The 19852-nt window shown below is 44.7% G+C and overlaps 2 protein-coding genes, 2 non-coding genes and 1 pseudogene across 4 annotated transcripts; 3 read left to right on the forward strand and 2 right to left on the reverse strand.

The window, feature by feature from the left end:
* Positions 1-7083: 7083 nt before the first annotated feature.
* On the reverse strand, positions 7084-8342 carry LOC144713974 (putative RNA-dependent RNA polymerase 1). The gene is made up of 3 exons (XM_078588713.1): positions 8206-8342; positions 7559-7709; positions 7084-7359 (listed from the first exon to the last, which is right to left on the reverse strand). The coding sequence occupies exons 1-3, from the start codon at positions 8340-8342 to the stop codon at positions 7084-7086; spliced, it is 564 nt and encodes a 187-aa protein (XP_078444839.1).
* Positions 8343-8418: 76 nt separating this feature from the next.
* LOC144713975 (putative RNA-dependent RNA polymerase 1 pseudogene) lies at positions 8419-9520 on the reverse strand (annotated as a pseudogene).
* Positions 9521-9561: 41 nt separating this feature from the next.
* LOC144713978 (uncharacterized) lies at positions 9562-10857 on the forward strand. The gene is made up of 3 exons (XM_078588715.1): positions 9562-9678; positions 9736-10065; positions 10114-10857. The coding sequence occupies exons 1-3, from the start codon at positions 9562-9564 to the stop codon at positions 10855-10857; spliced, it is 1191 nt and encodes a 396-aa protein (XP_078444841.1).
* An 8206-nt stretch (positions 10858-19063) lies between these two features.
* Positions 19064-19137, forward strand: TRNAP-UGG (transfer RNA proline (anticodon UGG)). The gene has a single exon. It is a non-coding gene; the product is annotated as a tRNA-Pro (tRNA).
* Positions 19138-19308: 171 nt separating this feature from the next.
* TRNAW-CCA (transfer RNA tryptophan (anticodon CCA)) lies at positions 19309-19382 on the forward strand. Its single transcript has one exon. It is a non-coding gene; the product is annotated as a tRNA-Trp (tRNA).
* Positions 19383-19852: the final 470 nt, after the last annotated feature.

Here is a 19852-nt window from a genome sequence, read left to right on the forward strand (position 1 = left end):
TGGTGTCGTGCGGTTTTGGGAAGTCCCAAAACAAAATCAATATTGATGTCTTCCCATGGCCTATCCAGGACCGGTAGACGAGTGTATAACCCGGTATTCTGCTTGGTTAGCTTGGCGCGGGAGCAAATGAGACACCGTGAAATAAATTTACCTACATCTCACTTCAACGATGGCCAATAGAATCATTGCTCTAAGGAGAGTATTGTCTTGTTCACCCCGAAATGTCCGCTAAGTCCACCGGCCTGAGTTTCCCAAATAAGAAAATCTTTGAGGGAAGTCCAAGGAATACAAAGTCGCTTACCGTAGAATAGGTATCCATCGGTAAGATAGAAGTCCCTAGACTTTGGGGCGGCCTGATCAGAGAAGGAGGAGAGGACTTTAGCGAAATCGGGGCACTCGGCGTAGCCATCATGAATCTGCTCGAACCCAAGAACTTGGGTCTTCATCAGGTTGAGGACTAGGGGTGGTCGGCTCAAGGCGTCTGCGACGACGTTGTCCTTTCCCTTCTTGTGTCGGATGACAAACGTAAAATCCTGGAGGTAGGCTATCCATCGGGCATGTCCATCGCTGACCTTCCGTTGGTCGTGTAGGTGGCGTAGTGCACTATGATCTGAAAATAATACAAACTCCTTAGGAAGGAGGTAGTGGCGCCAATGGCGTAGTGATTGTACGAGAGCATAGAACTCTTGATCGTAATTGTCATATCTTCGTCGAGTATCATTCAGCTTCTCTCTGAAGTACTCGATCGGGTGTCCTTCTTGGCTAAGGACTCCACCAATCCCGACCCCTGATGTGTCGCATGCGACCTCGAAGACTTTGTTGAAGTCCGGTAATTTTAGTACCAGTGCATCTATCATGAGCTTCTTAAGGAGCTCGAAAGCTGCTTCGGCGGTAGTGGTCCATTCAAACTTGTCCTTCTTCAATAGGTCCGTAATCGGTGTTGTTACTCCACTAAATCCGGGAATGAACCTACGATAGAATGTCGCCAAGCCAATAAAGCTTCGGACGTTGTGGATATCTTTTAACCGAGGCCAAGTTGTAATAGCTTAGACCTTGGCCGGGTCTGCGGAGACTCCACGCAAGGATAAAATAAAACCAAGGAGACCTCATCGGGGAAGAAGCTGCACTTCTTGGGGTGTGCATAGAGTTTTTCTTGGCGCAATGCAATACACACTTGTCGTAGGTGCTGGGCGTGTTCCTCCCTCGTCTTACTGTATACTAAAATATCGTCGAAGTACACGACGACAAACCTGCCATTGTAGGGCCGTAGTACCTCATATATCAAACGTTGAAAGGTACTAGGGGCATTCGATAGTCCGAATGGCATTACATTCCACTCAAAAAGGCCATCTTTTATTTTGAAGGCCGTCTTCCACTCATCTTCCGGTCTGATTCGCACTTGATGGTAGCCGCTTCGTAAGTCTATCTTAGAGAAGATAGATGCGCCAACCATCTCGTCAAACAATACTTGACTGTAATCTTTTTTATGGCCCAAGAATCACAACACATGCGCCAAGTTCCATCTTTCTTGGCCACTAGCAGTGCTGGTACGGCACATGGGCTAAGGCTTTGCGGATTAAGCCCTTGGCCAACAAATCTTTCTCTTGGCCGTATAATCCCTCGTACTTAACTGGGTCCATCCGGTAATGTGGGAGGTTCGGGAGTGATGCTCCCAGAACTAGATCAATAGCGTGCTGGATGCTCCGTAGGTGTGGTAGTTCATTTAGTAGCTCCGTAGGGAACACATCGGCGTACTCATCAAGGAGTTGCATCACCTCTGGTGCTTGGGCCTTGTCACCTAAATTAGTGATTCCGTCGGATAGGGTTATCGCATAGCACACGGGGGTGTGCCCACGGTCCTGCTCCAGCTCTCGCCAGAAGATACAGCCATTTGTGATAATGGCGGTGTGCGTAGGGCGGGTTGGGATCGACGTGGACTGAGTTGGTAAGGATGGCAATCATACCGACGGGTACCAAATCAGGCGTCGTCCGCCGTACACGAAGGAGCAAGTGTTTGCTCATCCCGCCGACTGAACGTCATGGTCATATAACCATGGCCGACCAAGAATAATACTACCAATCTTCATTGGTAGCACGTCACACAACACCTTCTCATCGTACGTACTCATCTTCAGAGGTACATAGCATTGCATCTTCACCGGAATAGTAGATGCGTCTATCCAGGACACATTGTATGGGGTAGGGTGTGGAATCAATGGTAGCCCAAGGCGTGTGGCCGTGTCCTCAGAGGTCCCATTGATGCAGCTTCCACTATTGACCATCAACTTATACGTATGCCCGCCAATTTTGACGTACGTGTAGAAGATGGGCGTGCGTTGAGCAACGTCAAGGGGTCGTGGGGTTGCTGTCGGGGTCGTGGGTGTAGGTGCTGTCTGTCCGGCATTGTTGGAGTTCCGTTGATCTGTAGATTCTTGTTGGATTTCCAACGTGACAATCGGATGCGTCGAGGTTGGTGTGATCTGAATACATCCAAGTGGATCATCAACATCCTCGTTGTCGGGGCACTCGGCCGGATACTCGTCCACCTCTAGTTCATTCTCCGGTTGCCCGTCCATCGGATTCCCATGTATATCCACGTGGAGGAGGGTGGGATAATCGTATGGCGATGTCCGAGGCCCTTCCACTTAAAACATTGGATGGGCTCTCAAGGGGCATTCGGAGTCCTAGCGGTGGATATCGCTGATGAGGTGGGGGGTGCCGGAGTAGTGACCGGTGCCGTCGAAGGGGCAACCGTGCGTGGAACTGTGCTCCCTCAGTTCCAAATCGATGAAGCTCACGTAATCGAGGTAGCAGATGTGGTAGGAGTCGCTAGTGGAGCAGCGGGATGGGATGATGCGATGTCATCGTGGCTAAGCTCATTGCTTTCCACGAGACTGTAAGCAAGGTCTACGGTCATCGGGTTCTGCTCTAGGACTCGTATTCCTTAATCTGGACGGAGCCCGTGGATAAAGAATGCGATCTGAATTTGTGGACTTTCCACAAATTTGCATCTCATCCTATACTCAAAGTCCTCAATGTAATTGCTGACTTTGCGCTTTCTTTGCTTAAGGTCCATCCATTTTAGCAAGAGGGGCGAAATGTACAGCTTTGGGATATACTTATCCTTGAGTTTCCACGACATCTCGTCCCACGTAAAGGGAAGATCTCCTTGTCGTCATGTTGCCTCCTTCTCGTTTTTCCATAAAATTTTGGCTTGGCCTCCTAGGCGGGCTTCGGCATAGGACACACAGATTGTCGTCCATATCGTACAATTGGAAATAGCTTTCCAAATCTGATTCCCAATCTGTGTAGTCCTTCATGTTCCATGACCCTTCAAAGATAGGTACCTCAATTCGCACACTCTTCTGGATCATGGTGCGGTGTGCCTCTCTCCGTCGCTCGTGTTCGTCCTCATTGTGACAAGCAAGCGGCCGACGGGGTGCATCACGCAGGTACGCATGATCCCGGTGCTCTGGATAGTATGCAGCTTGGGGAGCTGCCTATGGATAGTATGGACACTCGTCTGGATGCCCATAGTTCTGGTAGTGCCTCAGCGGTGCTGGGGGGGGGCGCTGGTTTGGCGTATCCCTGATGTGGCGGGTAAGGGTTTGCCTTCTTGGTCGAATAGGCTCTTCCGGTAGATATACTGGAGGTGGAGCGGGATGGTAACCTGTGGCATATCTCTGCACCGCCGTAGGTGGTGCGGGGGATCCTCTTATCGGGCTGGTGCGGGTGCTGGCGCGAACCCATAATAGGTTGGGTGAGCAGAGTTACCACCATATGTGGCTGCCTCCGGCCTACGGGTCGTGGTGGGGTACGGTGGATCATTCGGTGCGGATGGGTAGTGAGGAGCATACGACACCGGGATTCGGTTAGGATTAGGGGCCATCTCGTGAGGATGCCCATGAGGGTCATAGTGCCGGGAACTCCTGTTCTCGGGTGGATAGTAGTTCCTATCTAGTGGATAGGAACGGTCATCTTAATATCTCGGTGCGTGATACTCTTCCGGTGGTGGAAGAGTTCTTCGTCGTTCTCCGTGGTCGTTCTCCCAATCTTCCTGTCTGCTGCAGCAGGGTGGATGCGTCGGTGGATCCTGTGGTCAGCGCGTCGGAGCGGGAAGTTCTGGCATTGGGGCGTTGCCGGGACGTTGGGGAACCTCGCTGGTCGAAGGGGCAGTATAGTGCTCGTTCACCGAGGCCCTATGGGTAGATGCTGTGGTGATGGAATGCCGGTCTTCGGATGTCCGAGGTGCTGGCGGCGCCACTTCATCGAGAGGCATCGAAACCCGTGGAGCAGGCTCCCTAGGTGACGGAGGAGGTAAAGTTACCTCCTCATTTTCCAAAGGGTCTGTCTGAAATTGTCCGCCTAATGGATCCTCGTGTATAGGATCCCTATGATGAGATCATTATCATAATCTTCGTCGCATTCAGCTATGTCGGCATTCCGACACTGAGTTCGCGTGTGAACCATCCTATGGTCAATAATCCACCAATAAAATTTTTAAGGGTTTAACTAATGATGGATGCAATGAAATGACGTGGTATAGATGCGAATGAATTTTGAGATATGACGTGCGTAATTCAATAAAATTTCAAATGATATGCTACTAACCGTGTTAAGCAAAAGCTAACACGACCGGCTCTGATACCAGTATGATGTAATACGATGAGCGTGCCAGGATCAGACAGCTCATATTACGTCACAAGAGCAAAGATGAGTGAAATTTGTAATTAATTGTATGGAATGGATGTCAATTAGAAACCCTTGGTGAGAAATAGGAGACGACTACGAATGAGGATGGAAGATCAATGGCGTCCACAAAGAAAGATATTGATCAGATTAGACTCCCAATGACCCCTCAAAACCAACTACGACATCTACGAGCAAGGGGCATTTGACGGCCTAGAGGTGTCCCACGCCTAATTCGACGATTAAGCCTTAACCGCAAGAAATCCTATCACTCGACAAGTGGCTATCCTATTGCAATTTCGTGGTATTCTAGGATGAGGAATCGATAGGGGACGACGGCATTGCAACATGTAATAATACTGGGAAATAATGGTTGAGAGAGGAGTAGATACTAGGTCGACGACAGCCCACGACGCGGTAAGTTTGTTTAGAATGGTGGGCGACAAAGGCGGGTCAACGAGCAGGGCGCACGGGCAGGGTGCCTGCGCGCGGCGTCGGGTAGAAGGGGCGGTGGCAGAGTCGCACGCGCATGTTGTGGCCTGGGTGGGGGGGGGGGGAGGGGGAGTTGGGCGCGCGGGGGGGATGTCTGCACGCAGCCGTAGTCGGGCGAGTGGCGGCAGAGATGGGCATGTGGGCAGGGCGCCTGCGCGCAACGGCAGAGTTGGGCACACGGGCGTGATACCGGCACGCGGTCAAACCAGGCGCGCGGGCAGGGTGCCTGCGCGCGGCGGTGGAGGTGGGAGCACGTGCGAGATGCCTGCGCGTGATGGCAGAATTGGGCACGCGTGCAGGTGCCAGCGTGCGACAGCGGAGTTGGGTGTGCGGGCAGCATGGCGGCGCGCGGCGGAACCAGGCGCACGGGTAGGGTGCCGGCACGCAGCGGTTTGGGAGGGCGTGCGGGCAGAGGCCTGCGGGCGGTGTCAGATGGATGACGGCAGCGGAAGGTGCGACAACGTCCAAGAAAGGGAATTTCCTAAAGAGTAACCACCTCACAAACCCAAGGTAATGACGGTTTCTTGATCTGAGGACGGGTTCTTGCTGGCAAACTGGTAGGATCTTGGAGGAAGGCGTCGACAGCACGTACCCGGAGTGGTCTCGATGAGGAACTAATGGCGATGACTCCCCCAACGTTGGCACTTCTTGAATCTTCAAGACAACCTCGGAGTAGTCTCGATGAGGAAGCCTCAAGGTTCCAAGAGGGAACGAGTCTTGAATCTTTGACCCCGGCCTTAGAGTAGTCTCGACGAGGACGGTTGGGCACGAATTCACGGAGTAGTCTTGATGTGAGAACGTGGGCTCTAATCCACGGAGTAGTCCCAACATGGTGCGAGAATAGCCACTTCTCTCTACACTCTAATTTCAATCTAACTCTACGTCTCCAACACTAAGATAGAATGAAAAAGACAACTTTCAATTTCAATAACGCCTGTCTTCACTTGGGCATGTTATCCCCTTATATAGTGAGGATAGGTGCCAACTGATGTCGTGTAGAGGAAGAACCATCGCGAGACGTGGTTCGGCCTCTACTGAACGGTTACACGAAAACGAAAAAGCATAACATCGACGAGGCCAAAAACACCAGCCCAGTCTGTAAGATCCGAAAACAAAAACTACAACAAAATGAAATACGAAAATAGAAAATGCTTACGTGGAGTACTTAAACCCCGGATGGTGAGCATCAGTGCAAGCGGCCCGGCGTGGTTGGAATCGTTCCCTCCCGGCATCAGTTGAATGGTCCCCCATCACTTCGATTGAAGGAGATGTTCCTCCTTCATCCATGGTGGTGGGAGAAGGAACGCGACCACCGGTGGAGACCACCAAAGCTCGACCTTTAACTCCGCGAACAGTGGCGGAGCACCCCCATCACGTCTGGCGAAGTATGACGGAGCGTCTCCTTCTAATCCAGGAGGGAGCCAAGAGGAGCTTGAAGTGCAAGGAGAAGGAGGTGGACTGGAGGTTAGCATGTGTGGAGGAGCCCCGGTAGAGAAGTCGTCTGCGCCATCTACTTCGCCACTGCACACTAAAGCACACGGTAGTCCTCCAGACGATGCACCTTCGGCACATGACTCGGCACTGTCACTGAACATGCTGAGCGTGCACCATGGGGCGCGCCAAGAAACTCAAAACTGCACTGAAGATGCGCTCTCACCAGGCACCTCGACAGAACATCTGTTTTAGTGGTGGTTAGCATTTGTAGGGTTTTTTTCTCCAATTTTAGTGTAGCTTGTTGTGTGGCTCTTGTGCCTCTAAAAGGCTAGAGCTTTTGGTGTTCTTCGTACCTCACTTTGAGAAATTTCAAGTCATGCATTTCGTTTCTCTCTTCCTCCTCTCTATGAGTGTGGTTGAGTGAGTGAGTAGAAGTGTTCTTGGTTTATTCCTTGAATGCCTTCTCCACTAGAAGGGGGTTTGAATCCCAACATCGATCTCTATGTCCATGTCGTAGGATTCGACGGCCTGGAAGTGGGTGAACTCTGGTGCCACCGCAGAATCGAGGTCTATGACTGCATTGAAGAGCTTGCCGATCACGCTTTTTGATGTGAACGTCGGCTTGTCGAGTTTCTCCATGAAGTCTCGAAACTCCTTCGTTGTCAGCGATGGTAGGACCACCGCGGGCACCCCCGTCTTGGGAAAGTTGACGGCGATGGAGAAGAGCTTGGCCAGTTCTCTGCACTAGGGGCTCATCGTCTTTTGAGGCTCTCTGTCTGTGAACACAGTGTGTGTGTTAGCGATGACCCCCATGCTATCATTTACCAGGCAGTTTGCAAAGTATTCTTCCACGTCCTTTGCAAAAACTCAGCAAGTTTCTTCTTCTGTTTGGGTTCTAAGTTTAGAATGGTGTTTTTGAGAGAGGGAGAGAGAGTAGAAATACCTCCATGGTGACGTCGCGGTCAAGACAAACCTGCGGAGAGGGAGTATAGTCGATGAATTCAACCTGGCAGGGGGGTATCAGCTCGGGATCCCAGCAGACAAAGTAAATATCTCCGTCCAGATCGCTCCCGGAACACTCGTTGGGATGCGGTCTTTGGTGAACAAAGCAAAGATCAATCAAAGTTACTAACACAAAAGGGTAAAAAGGAAGGAAAGAAGGAAGAAAGATGAATAAGACCTGTGGCCCTTTTGAGGGAAGACGACGCAATCGACCAAGTGTTGCAGCCGTGGCATGTCTATGGCCTGAAGCATGCGGACATTGTCGGGATGGAGGCAAGGGTTCTTCGCGACCACCACCTTCTACTAACGATGGTTCTACCGCTGCCGCCGCTCTGAAGAGTAGAAAAAGAAGAAGAAGAAGAAGAAGAAAAGGAAGAAGAAGAAAAAGAAGAAGAAGAAAAAGAAGAAGAAGAAGAAGAAGGAGAAGAAGAGATCTGGACAAAGACTTGTTCGTACTAGAGAGTTCTGGTCTCATCAAGGCAGCCCATCATAGCCCGGCCCAAGGGGAGAAGAATTCTGCTCCTGGTCCGCAGCTCATTGAGCTTGGCTGCCCTAAAAGCCCTGAGCATCATGGACAAGAAGGGCTACTCTCCCGGACTGTACCCACAGGAAAGCATCATCTTCTTTAGAAGCCCGGCCATCTCCCTGGGATTAATGGCGTCGAGGAGCTCCAGCCCTGACCAGGTCCGTCTGCATCTCTTCCAGCTTCTCCACTGGCTCTGCATGCTTTCTCTCAAAGACCTCACCCCGCAATCCGAGTCTCGACAAGATGTTGATCAGCTGCCAGTTCAGAAAGCAAGGCTACGGCTTGCTGTATGCCAGCAAGTCTAGTTTCACATTGCTCGACTCAAACTTCTCCATGCTCTTTCGCGGAGAGAGCTTTGCTGTGCAGGCGGGGTCGGCGGCGACGACCCCTATGAACCCCTTGTACCTTATCTGGAAAGCTGATGAGACCCCCTCGTTGAGCTCACACTTGTCCGCCACCTGCACAGCGAAAGCCGTCGATATCCTACCGATTCTGTCGGAGAAGACGAGCCCATCGGCGCTCCCCACGTTGGCGATCATCTCCACCTCGTGCTTGGGCACGGACAACGTCTCCGTCGATGACCCGAAAGACTGCCCCAGCCACGCCGCGTACTTGGCCACGTTCCTGATCCGGCTTAAGTCACCAATCTAGTGTCTCACGCCCTCCACCATCAGCTTTGCCATCGACGCAAACATCCACACCGACCCTTGAGCTGGCTCACCGAGAACGCGAAGAACTCGAACTGCTTGTCGCCCAAAAAAATCCCATTCTGTAGCACCGAACCAGCCAGAGGTAGAGCTGGATCTGCCCGCCTTGGCACGGCTGCAGGTCCACGGACCACAGTCTCTCGCCCTGCTCATCCACAAAGGAGACTCTCATGAAATCCTCTAGGCGGTTGGCGAAGTGGCGGATGACACATTTGGAGACGTTGACGTCGGGTCTGTACAAGTAGACCTTGGGTAATGTGTGTTGGAATAATCCCGATGCAGATGGAGATCGTGGGTTCTAAAGGAAGAAGTCGTACGAGTGGTGGTCTTTGTTATTTTGTGGTTTGGAGTAAGATGCGGACAAAAACATCGCCAGACATGTCCCACGTTATGTTAGTAAGGTTGGCAGTTATTTTTATTTCTTCCCTATAAATGTACGCTCATTTCTTCTTTTATTCAATAAGTCGAGAATTTCTTTTTGTTCTTTTTTCTCTCAATACCTCCCTCGCTCTCTCTTCTTCCACCGTAAGACAGTCTCTTCCATCATTTTGTATCAGAGTAGAGAGGATCTTGAGGCATTTTTTTTCTTTCTCCGGTTGAGATCACACCATGCCAAGAAGAGGTGAAGAGGTGTTTCAAGCTGGAGGAAGCTTTTCTGCGGAGTGGCCATCAACGGAGCAGGAAATGGAGCACCTAGGGCGGGCAGGAGATATGGCACCACCATTGCTATTTCCTGTTCTAACGAAGACCAACTACTCCTTGTGGGCTGATGGAACAGAGGTGTTGCTTGAAGCGCATGGATTATGGGAAGCGATTGAAGAAGAGACCGTGCCAAGGAAGAAGGATCGTTAGGCTCTCTCAATCCTCCTCGGAGCGATTCCTGAGGTGATCCAAGTGCAAATCAACGTCAAGAAGTCTGTGAAGGAGATTTGGGAGGCGCTCAAGAAGAGAAATGTGGGTGTTGACCGTGTTCAGAAGGCTCGAATTCAAGGGTTGAAGAGCGCCCTCGAAAATCTCAAGATGGGCAGGGACGAGTTCAGTGACGACTTCTCCGGTAAAATCTCCAATATAGTGGTGAAGTTAAGAAGCCTTGGAGAGGATATTACTGAAGCATCAGTAATAGGGAAGCTACTCAGATCTACACCAGCAAAATTTGATCCAATTACTTCAACATTGGAGCAGTTCGGTGATTTTGAGATGATGACTATCGATGAGGCAATTGGGTTATATAAAGTACATAAGGCAAAGATCTGAGATCCTCAGGTTGAAGAAGAGGAGCAAGCTCTACTTACACAAGCGATTGAGAAGAACAAAGGTTGTGGTGAATATTTGAAGAATAAAAGAGGCGAGCACTCAAGAGGACGAGGCAGAGGTTGCGCTAGAGGACGTGGAAGAGGAGGACGCAAGAGCACTGGTGATCAAAGCAATGAGGGTGAGCGAAAACCCTTCAATAAGTCCAAAATTCAGAGCTACAACTGCCAGAAGTTTGGGCATTTTACATCAGAATGTCGCAATGAAAAGAAAGAGCGGACACTCAATGTAGCCCAAGCCGAAGTGGAGCCACCGACGTTACTGATGGCCTTCATTGAAGAAACGGAGACATTACTCCTAGGAGTTGGCAAAGAATCGACAAACGAAAATCTCCGGTTTCTCGACAACAGTGCTACCAACCATATGACGGGGAAGAAATCTCTATTCCATGATCTTCAAAAAATATCTGACGGGACGGTCAGATTTGGAGATGACTCTAGAGTGGATACCCATGGGAAAGGAAGTATCCACCTTGAGACGAAGACGAATGGATCCGTAATACTGGGTAATGATATCTATGTCCCTATATTACGGACTAGCATTCTCCCCTTTGGTCAGCTAGACAAGAATGGGTGTAAAATGGTGATGGAGAATGGAGGACTCACCATCCATGATCGTGAAGGAAGAGTGTTGGCCAACGTCAAGAAGACAAAAGGAAGAATGTACCTGCTGAAGTTAAGCACAAAGAAGATGTGATTATCAGTACAAGAAGACCATAATGAAGCTTTGAGGTGGCATCGGAGGCTCTGCCATCTAAACTTCCAGCCATTGAGCGGACTTTCAAAGAATCAGATAGTCGACGGTATTCCAACTTTGAAGATGCTAGACAGTCTTTGTGGAGAGTGTGTAGCTGGAAAGCAACATAGATAGCCATTTCCTTCCATCTCCTCGTCAGATCGACTCGTCCACTTGAGCTAGTGCATGCGGATATATGCGGCCCTATTTCACTAGCAACAATCAGAGGAGGAAGGTACTTTATTTTATTGATTGATGATTTTTCGTGGCTAACTTGGGTATCGATACTAAGACAAAAATCAGAAGCTCTTCGTATCTTTACCAAGTTTAAAGTCGTGGTTGAAGCAGAGAAGAACTTGAAGGTGGGTTGTCTAAGAAGAGATAGAGGAGAATTTCTCTCTAAAGAGTTTGTGGAGTTTTGCAACCAGCATGGCATCAAGCGACATCTTACTACCCCCTACACGCGTCAGCAAAACGGTGTGGTTGAAATGAAGAATCAGACCATCATGTCTATCGTCCGAAGCATGCTCAAGAGCAAGGACATGCCATTAAAGTTTTGTGGAGAAGCTGTCAACACGTGTGTCTACACGTTGAATTGATCACCGACGAAGAGCCTCGATGGAAAGACTCCTTACGAAGCATGGATGGGAAGGAACCCAAATGTAAGTCATATGCGGGTATTTTGCTCAATTGCTCATGTTAAGACGATGGGTGGAAATCAGAAGAAGCTTGATGATAGAGCAAAGCCTATGATTCAGATTGGCTATGAAACTGGTTCGAAGGCATACAGATGTTTTGATCCTTTAGAGAAGAAGATTCACGTAAGCAGGGGCGTGATATTCAAAGAAGAAGAAAAATGGAAGTGGGAAGATCCAGAAAATGAAGAGAGTGAAGGTATGCTTAAAATTCCTTGTTTTTCTGAACTTAGTGATGATGACATCCAAGGGGAACGAGTCCATTCCGATTCTTATGCTCATGGATCAAGTAGTGAAGAAGCTACACCTGAAGAGCACTCAGGACATCAAGGTTCATCCTCATCAAACCAAACTCCATTAAGATATAGTGATCTGAATGAAGTCTATGAGGAATTAGATCAGATTCATCTTGATCCACAAGAGTGTATGTTGATCTCAGAGGAGCCACGAGATCATATTGAAGCATGGAAAGAAGAAGAATGGAAGACGGCCATGATAGAAGAAATGGAAGCCATTGATAGAAATAAGACGTCTCAAATGGGTTTACAAGGTGAAGAAGAGTCTGAATGGAGAAATTCTACGCTACAAAGCAAGATTGGTCGCTAAAGGGTATGTTCAAAAACTCGGTGTTGATTTTAGCGAAGTTTTTGCTCCTGTTGCAAGAATGGAGACGATACGAGTGTTGGTGGACTTAGCAGCACAAGAAGGGTGGAAATTACATCATCTGGATCTTAAATCAGCTTTTCTAAATGGCGAGTTAGAAGAAGTTTATGTGAGACAACCGGAAGGTTTTGGTTAGAAAGGAAAAGAGTATATCATGTTGATGCTGAAGAAGGCGTTATATGGGCTCAAACAAGCGTCTAGGGAATGGAATGTGAAGCTAGATACGAGTTTCATCTCACTTGGATTCACTAGAAGCATACAAGATCATGTCGTTTATATGAAGCACACTGCTGACCGTGTACTATTAATCAGCATTTATGTCGATGATCAGATCGTAATTGGATCAAAGTAGGACGATATCAAGAAATTCAAGGAAGAAATGAAGAAGAAATTTGAGATGAGTGATCTTGGATTGCTCAGCTCATATCTGGGCATAGAAGTATATCAGAAGCACGGGGAGATACGGCTTAGTCAAAAAGCCTATGCTCTAAAGATTTTGGAGCAGGGCGGCATGAAAGAAAGCAATGCGGTACAAACCCCTTTTGAAGCAAGACAGAAGTTCAGCTGTAACACATCTTCTCTACCAGTTAGCTCTACTGAATTCTGGAGCATAATTGGATACTTGAGGTATTTGACTCATACCAAACCTGACTTGATGTATTTAGTTGGGATTTTGAGCAGGCATATGGAGAAACCTACATCTGAGCACATGACTGGAATCAAGAGAATTCGGAGGTACAAAAAAGGCACCTTGGACCTGGGACTCATCTATAAGAAAAAAGATGAAGAATGTGAACTGATCGGATATGGTGACTCTGATCATGCCAGAGATGTGGATGATAGAAATAGTACTTTGGGTATGGCATTTTACCTTGGAGGAAACTTAATTTCTTGGTATTCGAAGAAACAGAAAGTAGTAGCCCTATCTTCATGTGAAGTAGAGTACATTGTTATCACTGGAGCAGCATGCCAAGGAATATGGCTTGCACGTCTAGTTGCAGAATTGAAGAACAAGAAAGAGAAGACGATGAAGTTAATGGTAGATAATAAATCTGCCATAGCCTTGAGCAAGAATCTGATACTTCATGGCCGATTGATGCACGCTGAAACAAGGTTCCAATTTATCAGAACATGTCTAGAAGAGAAGAGGGTTAGCTTGTATTATGTTAGTTCTGAAGATCAGTTAGCAGATTTGTTTACGAAGTCTTTGGGAAGGATCAAGTTTGTGGAACTTCATTTTCGACCTGGCATTATTTCTATTTCAAAGATGCATCAAGATTATGGGGGAGATTGTTGGAATAATCCCGATGCAGATGGAGATCGTGGGTTCTAAAGGAAGAAGTCGTAGGAGTGGTGGGCTTAGTTATTTTGTGGTGTGGAGTAAGATGCGGACAAAAACGTGGCAAGACCAGCCACGCGGACCGGGTCCAGGACGTGGCAAGATGGGTCCCATGTTATGTTAGTGAGGTTGGCTGTTAATTTTCTCTTTAGAGTTTCGTTTTGTTCTTTTTTCTCTCAATGCCTCCCTCGCTCTCTTTTCTTCCACCGTAAGAGAGTCTCTCCCATCAATGTGGGCACCGTGGACGTGGACCAGCCCAGGCGGGAGCGCTGCCCGGCTCGGCATCTGCCAGAGCGGGGTCTTGAGCAGCTTCTTGCAATGCCCGACCAGCCATGCGACCGGGTCCAGGACGCAGGTCTTGGAATAGGATAGTCGGTCCAGCCCGCGGTCGCTGGTGAGGGGAAGCCCAAGATGTTCAACGTCCTGCATCCCATCTTCCTCTGCCGATCAAGCAAAATCAGTCTCAACTCTCAACTCTCAAGAAGAGGAATCAGAATGAATACCGACTCGCCTCCCTAGCCGGCAGCTTTGCCACCTGTGATAGTACCTCCCATTGCGTGCGAATCGGGAAAGGTATGCTGTCAGGCTTTTCATTTTTTGGATTTTTTGGTTGTCAAAACAATAGTTCATAAAGATGGCATGCTTCTCACTTTCTGGTTACAAAAATAAACGGCATTACTGTTTGAATTTGCAAATACAGCTGCCGTATGAGCTGCATAGATGGTTTGATGAGCTTTTGTGTACTTTGTGTATTTTCCAATGACACAATGTTCTTGAAACCTTGTTAGATTCATTCTTTATGGGTTCAAACATCTAAATATGATAACTGCATAACATTTCTTCCATTCTATGTAAATGATATCATGCTTTTGCACATTATATTCGAAAATGATGCTTCTCGCACCAAGTACAACAATGGGGAAATAAATATTGGGTGACCATAAGAAAGGATAAAGTTTGTTAGACAACCTCAAATCTATGAGACATATTTTCAGTCCAATGTCTACATGTTTGAAAGGGATGTTTTACTAACTATTGGCTCATAATCCTAACCTACAAAGCAATTCGCTGAGAACATGAAAAATCAAACGTAAAAGTCCATAATGAGTCACTTAATGTGTCAGATAATGTGTTTTTTAGTGAATGAAGAGATGAGAGTATTTGTAATATGAAGTCATAAAAATAAACCAAACTTAGATGGTTCCCTTAATTTTTCTAGAGAAGGGAGTGAACTTACCTCAAATAAAAACTAAATAGATCATAAAAACATGAGTAGAACTTTAGAATATTCCTTTTAGTTTATTTCAAAATACACTAGGGTGCCCATGTTCCACTTATATCTTGGGATCTACTATGAAGAATTATGTACTGGGAGGTTGGGTTGATGAGGATTAATGGTGTTTAAAGTTTGAAATGCATGTTGGGTTTTGCCTTGGTTTAACCATGGAAAACATGGTTTCCATGATGTGGAAGCATGTAATCGATTCACAATTGATCTATAATATCATACATCACATGTACCTTACGGGGAACTTGTTCCACCCTTGACCTCCTCTCTTTGAGATACTCTCAATTCTGGCAGCCATGGGTGTTGAAAATGAGTGCCCCTTCCATATTTATGTTTTACTTAAGTTTTTTTAAAACCCCATAAAGTAAAATATATTCACCAATGCCCTATGGTCTTATGCATTTGACCCTCTCGGCCTTGGTATCATTCTATATAATAACTTTAATGGCCCAATAACAATTATTGGAGAACCTCATTAATTAACTATATCAATGATTTGCTGCATCATCTTCCTTGAGTCAACCTATATCAATGATCGCGTCTTGACTACTCAATCATCATTGACAGCCTCTTACTACATTCGAGCAATGACTATTTTGAAATCCATGCTTAGAGGCTTCTAAGTCATAGTCCAAATGTAGTAGTCCATTCACGAGATATCCGTGGTGTCTCAGATCAGTGGATCATTTATAAAACTGTGACTTATGTATATGTATAATATCATTCAGGGATTTGTGGGATCAAGTCAGTGAACCCTTTCTCAAAGAGCACCCATTATCTGTCCTCTGTGTCACCACACTAATATCCACATGATCAACTATACTTACCATATAAGTAAGATCTTTTAGTGCTATTCTATCCATATAGTTCAATGTCCATCTCTAATATCCATCGATTATAAATATTTAGAATAAATGTTTAGAGACTAGATATCTAATGCAGGACGTTGTCCCAGTGGGTACCGAGTCGATGCTCGGATACCTAGATAGTGTTGTCGGACATCGTCAACGATGTTGTCTGACGGATAAACCCTAAAGGTTTATGTAACTACGATGAGATGATGAGTCCTATGTGGTTGTAGTTGTAGGCCCCGACTCGATGAAGTGTGCCAAACTCAGAGCTCCAAAGGGGTCACTGGGTGACGACGACGGTGGCCTCTCAAACCTTGTCAGAGAGATGACGGAGTCTACGGTGCCGAACGAAATCAATCCATAAGGGCTCACACCTAACGGACGGGCTCAACCCATACCAGTAAGACGCTCAAGTTTCATAGTTATTTCTCAATCCTCTATGACATATCTAGCCCCAAGGTGGTGGAAGCAATTCAAAAATATTCTACAGAAGATAACGTAACTGGTGCGTGGGAGAATGACGTACCTCATCAATATGTACTCGTCGTTAAGTTCTTCATCGAATGCGACCAGTGCGGATCGCGGGCCGGGAAGAGCGAGGGACGTGCCAGAGAGGGTCCCATCATAACTCGACTAGCTGTTGATGACTCTCAATAAGTCATCAAATATTTAGACTTTTAAGTATCAAAGCATCAAGAATATTTAGTTAATTCATGTGAGTTGTCATGCATATGCATTATTTTATAAAATTACTAACCCCACTTGATTCGAATATAGCATGGTTATAGGAGTTTATCCATCGCATATATGCTTCAAGGGACATCACGGCCTAACCATCGAGGTGAGTAGGGACCTAAAAGATCGGATAGCATATATAATATATCGACAAGTAAATCCCTTCAGAGGAACAAATAGTCAATTTTGAAAGAACTTCTTGTCAGCCTTTTTCAGATATGAATCTATCTGATTCAGAAGGGAAGAACTCGCATCAGTATCTCAGTTTCAATTCAAACATGGGTTTGATTCACACTCCATGTTCTGAGAAATATTTACCATCCGGAAAGAGGAAAAAACAGAGTCTTTGTCTAAAGAAATGCGTTGAGAAACAGCAGATGTATAGAACCTTTGAACCAGAATAGCGCTTTTTAAGTGATTGAGTAATTAAATTAAGTTGCTTTTCCTCTCTTTTTCTTTTTAGAACTGTGAAGTTATAAATTAGGTTACCTTATAAAAGTCTTACCATATATAACACCAAATTTCTCCGCCAACTCCTTTTAGGCGAGCTTCGCGATCTGTCATTATACCTTGAGAAGTAGAAAGAATAGCAATTCCCATTCCGCCCAAAATCCTAGGAATTCATTTCCGAAAAAATCATTAAATAAAATAGATTTTTAAATCATATATAGGAATGGTTGAAAAAAAAAATTCCCCGGAGAATAAACTCCGGGAACACAGACTCAAAAAATTAAGATAAGTAGTATAAATGAGCAGACATGTTTCAATAACAAAAAGGATTTGATTTATTCGTCTCCTTCTCCATTTTTTTTATTACAACACAATAATTAAATAGGGATTCTAATTATAGTCTTTTTCAAAAACTTCAATGTTGAGTTAATATTGAAATTTTTTTAGCCAATTGAAGAGTATAGTATGCCTATTTATTTCGAGTTCTAGGACCAGTAGCTCTAGGGATCGACTCGGTTCTCTCAAATTGTTTCTCATTATTAAGAAAAGGTAACAAAGATAAAATACGAGCTTGTTTTATAGCAATAGTAATTAATCGTTGTTGTTTCAAGGTTAATCTATTGACTCGTCTAGATAATATTTTGCCTTGTTCACTAATAAATCGAGTAATTAAACTCATGTTTTTATATTCAATTCGATCCCCGATCCAATTGGAGAAACGCCTCTGAAGAGAGCGCTTGGTTTTATGAAAGGGGTGCTTGGATTTATCCATAGTTTAGTCCTTATCTTTCAAATCATATTTCTTCATACATATACATACCTTTTATATACGACTGAAATAGGGTTTTAGTTATATATTTATATATGTTATATTCTTTATTTCTCTCTATATATTAATTTTAATGTTCTATTCTATATTTATATATATTTATAATATATCTTATTAATGTCTTCCTGTTTGTTACTTGAATTGAATGTAAAAACTCGATCACAGGCTCTATTCTATCTATCTATTTCTTGACTTCCACATGAATTGTATGCTTGTTACAATAGCGACAAAATTTTTTTAACTCTAATCGACCGGGTGTATTGTGTCGATTCTTTTGAGTAACATATCTAGAAACACCCGGAACTTCCTTAGTGGCACCGTTTTCATTTCTGCCACAACTGTTACATTCTAAAATAACTCTGACTCTGACATCTTTACCTTTGGCCATGTACCTCCTTTGATTTGGATTTAGGCCCGACTCATCTCTTCTCTTATCAACCGAAGAAGAAGAAAGGAAAAAATTCAATAGAAATTACTCAAATTTCATTTCTAAAGTTTTTATTATAACGTAATATAATTATTAACTGATACAACTTTTTCTAACTATATATTGATTTTTTGTAGTCTAATCAATAGGACTTCATTTATGTATTTTATTTTGTGGAACCTGTCTATCTCTTAGACCCATATTTCTATTTCAATTCTACTAAGAAAATTCTATCTTAAACAACAAATCAGCTGCCGTAACCTTTTAGTCTTTAGATTTTGTTACTATCCTAAATAAATCAAAAGAACGGGCGGTGATATAAATAAGTCACAGAGACCTGTTTATATCTATAATTTACTTGATTGATTTTGATATCAATAATTCGAATTAGAATTAAAAAAAAGGGAATAACAAAGCATCCGGGAATAAACGATTAATTTCTATCAATAAGCCTGCTAAAATAGCAAACCATAGAGTACTCAGTACAGGTGCCACAGAGAGATATGTTTTTAGATCTTGCATTGAAAATTCTCCTTCTTTAGTGTAATACATATATAATTAGATACTGAAAGTAACTAAAGGATCGCTAAATATTTTTATGTTATGCAACGTTTCTAACTAAAATGTCTATGTGCAATGAGCGAGTAGTCGGTGCTTGCCCTATCAATTCGACAGACAGATCCCCTCTTCCTCAAGATCAACACAAAATTGTCATTCTTTTTGTGCTTATACATCATTTCAGATGTATATAGTTTATTATATGTATATGAAACAAAAAATAAAAAAGAAATGGCAAGACAATTTTATGATATGATAGATAAAGAATAAAATAATAATGTGGAAAACAAGGCCGGGCTTTTGTACAATGACACTGTACAACAATTGAAAAAAGGGATGTAGCGCAGCTTGGTAGCGCGTTTGTTTTGGGTACAAAATGTCACGGGTTCAAATCCTGTCATCCCTACCTATTACTCCTCCTATGGGCAGTAACGGGGGATTAATTGAGATCGCTTAAAATTAGACATAATCTTTCATTATTATCCTACTCTATGCATCCAAGATTTATTTTCTTGATTTACGCTAAGCGTACAAAAGGAATTCTTTTCCCTACAGTTGTATTTTCTATCATAAGAAAGCGCTCTTAGTTCAGCTCGGTAGAACGTGGGTCTCCAAAACCCGATGTCGTAGGTTCAAATCCTACAGAGCGTGACTATATTCTTTGTTGTAGTGAATAACAATAAACTACCTTCAAAAGTTGAATTACAACTGCAATTTGACCTCCTGCAAAGAGGAGGTCAATCAAAAAAAAAGATTGAAATCTTACTTAATCAATCAAAGGTCCAGTTGATCACCCCGTCTGTATTGTAAATACGCCGTTACAAATAATCCTGCCAAAGTAATAGGAATTAGACCTAACACAATTCCAAATAGAAGAACTTCAATCATTTCGATTTATTTTTTGTTTAAGTAAAGGAAAAAGGAGAGGTACAAGTTATTCCTAAATATTAATCTGAATCATACGTGAATCTCAATTACCCTTTTTAGCAATTGACATGGAGAAGAACCTTAGAATACTTGAAATCTCATAGAAATATTCGTTGTTTTTTATTCTTGACTCAGTTAACTTCAAATAAGACGTATTTTGTTCAAACCAATGAAAAGCGCTGAGGTTATAGTTG

This window comes from Wolffia australiana, chromosome 16, assembly GCF_029677425.1.
Source record: "Wolffia australiana isolate 7733 chromosome 16, ASM2967742v1".
Lineage (NCBI taxonomy): Eukaryota > Viridiplantae > Streptophyta > Magnoliopsida > Alismatales > Araceae > Wolffia > Wolffia australiana.